The sequence below is a fragment of the Mesitornis unicolor genome, unplaced genomic scaffold (assembly GCF_000695765.1).
Source record: "Mesitornis unicolor isolate BGI_N332 unplaced genomic scaffold, ASM69576v1 scaffold22970, whole genome shotgun sequence".
NCBI classification, from domain to species: Eukaryota; Metazoa; Chordata; class Aves; order Mesitornithiformes; family Mesitornithidae; genus Mesitornis; species Mesitornis unicolor.
The window spans coordinates 8,450-13,089 of record NW_010156540.1 but is presented as its reverse complement, the minus strand read 5'-3'; the positions used below and the strand labels follow the sequence as shown (position 1 = coordinate 13,089).

At 43.8% G+C, this 4,640-nt stretch overlaps 1 protein-coding gene across 1 annotated transcript; it reads left to right on the top strand.

Annotated features, from left to right (window-relative positions):
- Positions 1–713: 713 nt before the first annotated feature.
- GNA13 (guanine nucleotide binding protein (G protein), alpha 13) lies at positions 714–2,506 on the top strand (the record flags this gene model as incomplete). Its single annotated transcript, XM_010193544.1, has 2 exons — positions 714–745; positions 1,709–2,506. Coding segments are annotated over 2 exons (605 nt in total), but the record flags the coding sequence as incomplete, so codon positions are not given.
- Between the last annotated feature and the right edge of the window lie 2,134 nt (positions 2,507–4,640).

Here is a 4,640-nt window from a genome sequence, read left to right as displayed (position 1 = left end):
AGGGAGTTTGTCAGGAATTCTGGGGATAAGCTCTTTGCTCTTGAAAGCTTCACTGAATAAACAGGACAGGCCAACTCCCAGAAGTGTTTGCTTTGTGCTCTTGTTTCAGTATTGAAGGTAGATGTGGCTCTGCCTATTATTATAATTGATTTTATTTATTTACTTTAATAATTTCAGTCAGTCCTGAGCTTTCCTAAGGCTTTCTGGTTTTGTTCTGAGAGCTTGAGAATAACAACAGATTTTATGTTCCTGTTTGAAAGAGGGAATAAGGGTTGAGCCTGCAACGTTCTCTTGCCTCAATGTTAACAGGCAGCTTTACTCAAAATCCCGAGATAAAAGTTACAAATAAAGAGAAAAATCTCATTCTCTTTTAAAGTTGCTTTTTTTAATCAGACAGGGGTGGAAGCACGTCTCTAGTGCTCCGTTTGGAGAGGACGTGGTACTGCAGGTTTCAGTGGTGCACGTCTGGGATGTGTAATAGCACTACAGCAAAAAGTGCACGGGGGGAGCCTGTGCTTCAGAGAGCTGCTGTGTAATTCATGCCATGATCAAAATCAGTGCTGTAGTCATGGGCAGCTCAAATAAAGAGACCCGGGAGTTCAAACCAAATGGTCTCTATAGCCACTTTCACTTGGAGCTGACATCGTAAAGCAAAGCAATCTTTGAATTTCTGGAACATTACACTCACTTCATGACTTTTAAATTTCTTAAAGGCTTGCCCAACTCCCTTAAACTTGGAATACCAGTATTTGAATTGCCATGGGGCTGTGTGCTTGTCCCCCCCTGCCACAGCTTTTTCATTGAATCAGACTTTGTGGACCATCATCTTACACATCTTTATAAAGCTCCAGGTCTGGCACTGTCAAAGGAAGATCGTAGCTCACTCGCTAAGAGGAGACTAAAATTCCAGCTCAGAAACGTAAATCACTCTCTCTGAAGTTGTGAGAAATGGTGGAAAAATGTATGGAAGAGTTTCCATAACAAATGGACAACAAAGCTTTAAACTTCAGCGTCAGCTGGCTCTTATAGATGCACTTTTTAAACAGCAGAAAGGCTTGGACCTCATGCAAAAGTGTAATTCTGAGAATGAAGAAATCCCCACCCACCACGAGTCTTCAATTTCACACCGTCTGAAGCTGACTAATAAGAATTCCTCTTCCTCTTAGCATCTGCATCCGTTGATGATGACTGCTCATGTAACAGTCAAAAAATAGTAAAAAAAAACCGCTTTTCTTGGTTATTTAAATCGGGGGGGGAAAGGCAGGCTGCAGAGCTGCGGGTACATGGGACACCGCTGCGGTGGCTGGTTTGAGAAACCCGTTCTAGGCCCTGTTTGCTGCCTTGCAGCCAGCGTGTTTCCCCGCTTTGAGGGAAGATGAATGAAGCATAAAATAATCCAGAATTAGGGTGACTGACGCGAGGATTTGATGGTACACCCCTAAGGTTGTTTATGGCATGGGCAGATGCAAAGCTGCAGTTCTCTGGGGTAGGTGATTTGCATTCATATTGGCTGTGTTTCCTGCTTTGGACTCTAGATCTGTCCAAAATGCTTCAGTGTTAGCATCTAAATAGACATCCACGTGTATGCTTATCACAACTTCATGCTGTTCCTCTGCAAGCTTTATTCTTGAGCTCGAGTCAGCTGTGATCACCATAGCTGTGACTTGTATCCTAACTGGCCAACTCTCCTTTATTTTATGTTTTTTAGGATTACCTTCCCTCGCAGCAAGACATACTGCTGGCACGAAGGCCTACGAAAGGGATTCACGAGTACGACTTTGAAATCAAAAATGTTCCTTTCAAAATGGTTGATGTAGGTGGGCAGAGGTCGGAACGGAAACGTTGGTTCGAGTGCTTCGACAGCGTCACGTCGATACTTTTCCTTGTTTCCTCAAGTGAGTTTGACCAAGTGCTTATGGAGGATCGGGAAACGAATCGCCTTACGGAGTCGCTGAACATTTTTGAAACGATAGTCAATAACCGGGTTTTCAGCAACGTCTCCATCATCCTCTTCTTAAACAAGACGGACTTGCTTGAGGAAAAAGTACAAAAAGTCAGCATCAAAGACTATTTTCCGGAGTTTGCAGGGGATCCCCACTGCTTAACGGATGTCCAAAAATTCCTGGTGGATTGTTTTCGTACGAAACGCCGGGACCAGCAGCAGAAGCCCCTCTACCACCACTTCACCACTGCTATTAACACAGAAAACATCCGGCTAGTTTTCCGCGATGTCAAGGATACCATCCTCCACGACAACCTCAAGCAGCTCATGTTACAGTGATGTGCAAAAAAAAGACAGTTTTATTTCAGTAACTTTGTGTGTTGGTTTGTTTTATTTTTTTTAACTAGAAGTTTACAGCAGGAGTAGAGAAATCCAAATCCTGTCAGACTTCTCGATATGTGGCTAAAAGCTGCTGCTGAACACATTATTGCCAATTTCTGCAGAAATTCAGGCTTAATCTCTTCCAGTGTAGCTTCAAGTTGACTAAAGTTGTAATTTTATAGCAGACCTATGTCTAAGTTACCTGTAAAGTGACAAATTTGACCTTTAAAAAATGTGTGTATTATCCTAGAAAATCCATTCCACCTTCAAAATCCCAAGTCCACACTTCAGTGAAATTGTTGCAATTGTTAGAATGTGGCAGTAATTTAAGGAGGGTGGGGAGAAACTTTTCTTGTCTAACTCCATTATGAAGACTGTGATACCATAGCTGACTTATGATTTCTCAGGTCTATTTTTTTTGGTTAGAAATCCCATAAATCCCTTGCTGGAATCATGTGTTTGAAGCTAGGATTCCTGCTTTAATGTACTTCCTGATTAATTACGAATCTTTGCGTGGGATTTGGCTAGGAAATGCTTTAAAAACGCATGGATTGGGAGCTTCAGAGATGCGTGGCAGGAAGTACGAGCACAGGCGGGAGCCTGGGGATGAGGATTTGGCATCGTACGTCCGATCAGAGCCATGGCAAAGCACAGCGCACTCCGATACAGTCCTCTTCCATCCGGATGTGGGAAGGGGCAGCAAGCTCGACTCGTATTTATCTTCACCGCCCAGATGTGACCTGTAGGTACCTTACCTGTTCTTGAAGCGCTTTAAAACAGCACTATTTTAGTTTTACTTTCTTCGTGACTCCTTCCAGCGTGCCTCATCTTAAGCAGGAAGCGTTTGGTGACGGATAGAAGTATTGCAAACCTAAGTGCCTCCTGATTTCTGTCCTCCTACCGTATTTTCAGTGGCCTTACGCCAGCACGTGCGTTCCCAGCAGAGGCCTTGTGGAGCTGACACCGTGAAGATGAATGTTTTCTTCGGAAAAAGGAACGTGTCGCAGCAGAACGGGCTTCAGCTGACGAGGTCCTTCCTCACACCTCCCAATTGGGTCTGGCAATCCGAAGTGTACTTGAGCCAAATACGTTGTGCAGCGTCCTCCCGCGCGCCGCTTCTGACTGAAGAGTATTTCACCAAAAGTTCCACTGCAGTTCTGGGTTTATTTTGTAGGGGGTGGGGGTTGCTACCATTGCCACGTGATTAAAAAAATAATAATAATAAAAATATTCATGCCCAAAACCCCTCCTGCACCACACAACGTACTGCAAAAAGAGAGTAAGCTTGTGAGCTTGGTTAAAAATCAATGGCACTACCAAGTGTAGTGTCACCTAGGCAGTTCAGCTTGCCCCAGCCCCGTGGCACGGTTCCTGTGGATCACGATGCTGGCCAATACTTTCTTAAATGAATTTTGATTACCATAGCACACGCGTGGCAAGCGGTGTGAATATCCTCACTGCTTGGAGCAGTGGCCCTCCTGGAGCATAGGAAAGCTGCCTGAACGTAGCCTTTTACTGTGAGCGTAAGTTGTGTTAACATCTCTGTACCTCGTTCTCCTGGCGGTAGAAGGGGAACGGTGTATTTTTATCTAGTTAGGTGCTTCGAAAGACCTCTATTTTTTTATATCATCCAATGAGTAATAGATTAGTCTGCGGTTTCTGTGTTAAGGCATTATTTTGGGAGGAAAGAATCAGAGTTTGGGAGAAGTCAATCTAAACAAAGTCTGGGTGCAACACTGATGTGAAGAGGATTAATACAACCTTTGCATGGGGGTATTTGGTGTAGGTTTTGCCTCCTTCATGGACACGGATATGATTACTGCTGGTTGAGCTGTAAATAACATCTGCCTTGCAGCCTCAAAGTCCGGTGTTTTAAAGCAGGAACCAGACAAATCCGTGCCCTTGTTAATCAACAAGAGGAGCAGCAGCTTTGGGGTTTTCCATTGCTGACAGTGGTCTGAACAAGTCTCCTTTTTTGCAAAGGGACTTATCTCTGCTTTGATTAAAATAATTAATTAGGAGAGGGTCTGTAGTATGTGTTTTGCAGGATATCAGGCTAGATGAATGCAGAAATGGCTGTAAAGACTGGATAGGGGATGATGTGAAGATGAGTAGGAATCCGTCTAACCAAATTAGTTCATGTAAAAATTGATGACTTTTGTTTCAAGGGACCTGTTAATTTGCTGAAGCTCCTTGTCAGGCCAAGGACACAGTGGGTATCACCAAGGCGCTGGGCACTGCTGATGTTACCTAAAGCAAGAAAAATACTCAGCAGGCTTCTCCCTTGAACCTACACACAAGATAATAATGTTTTAAT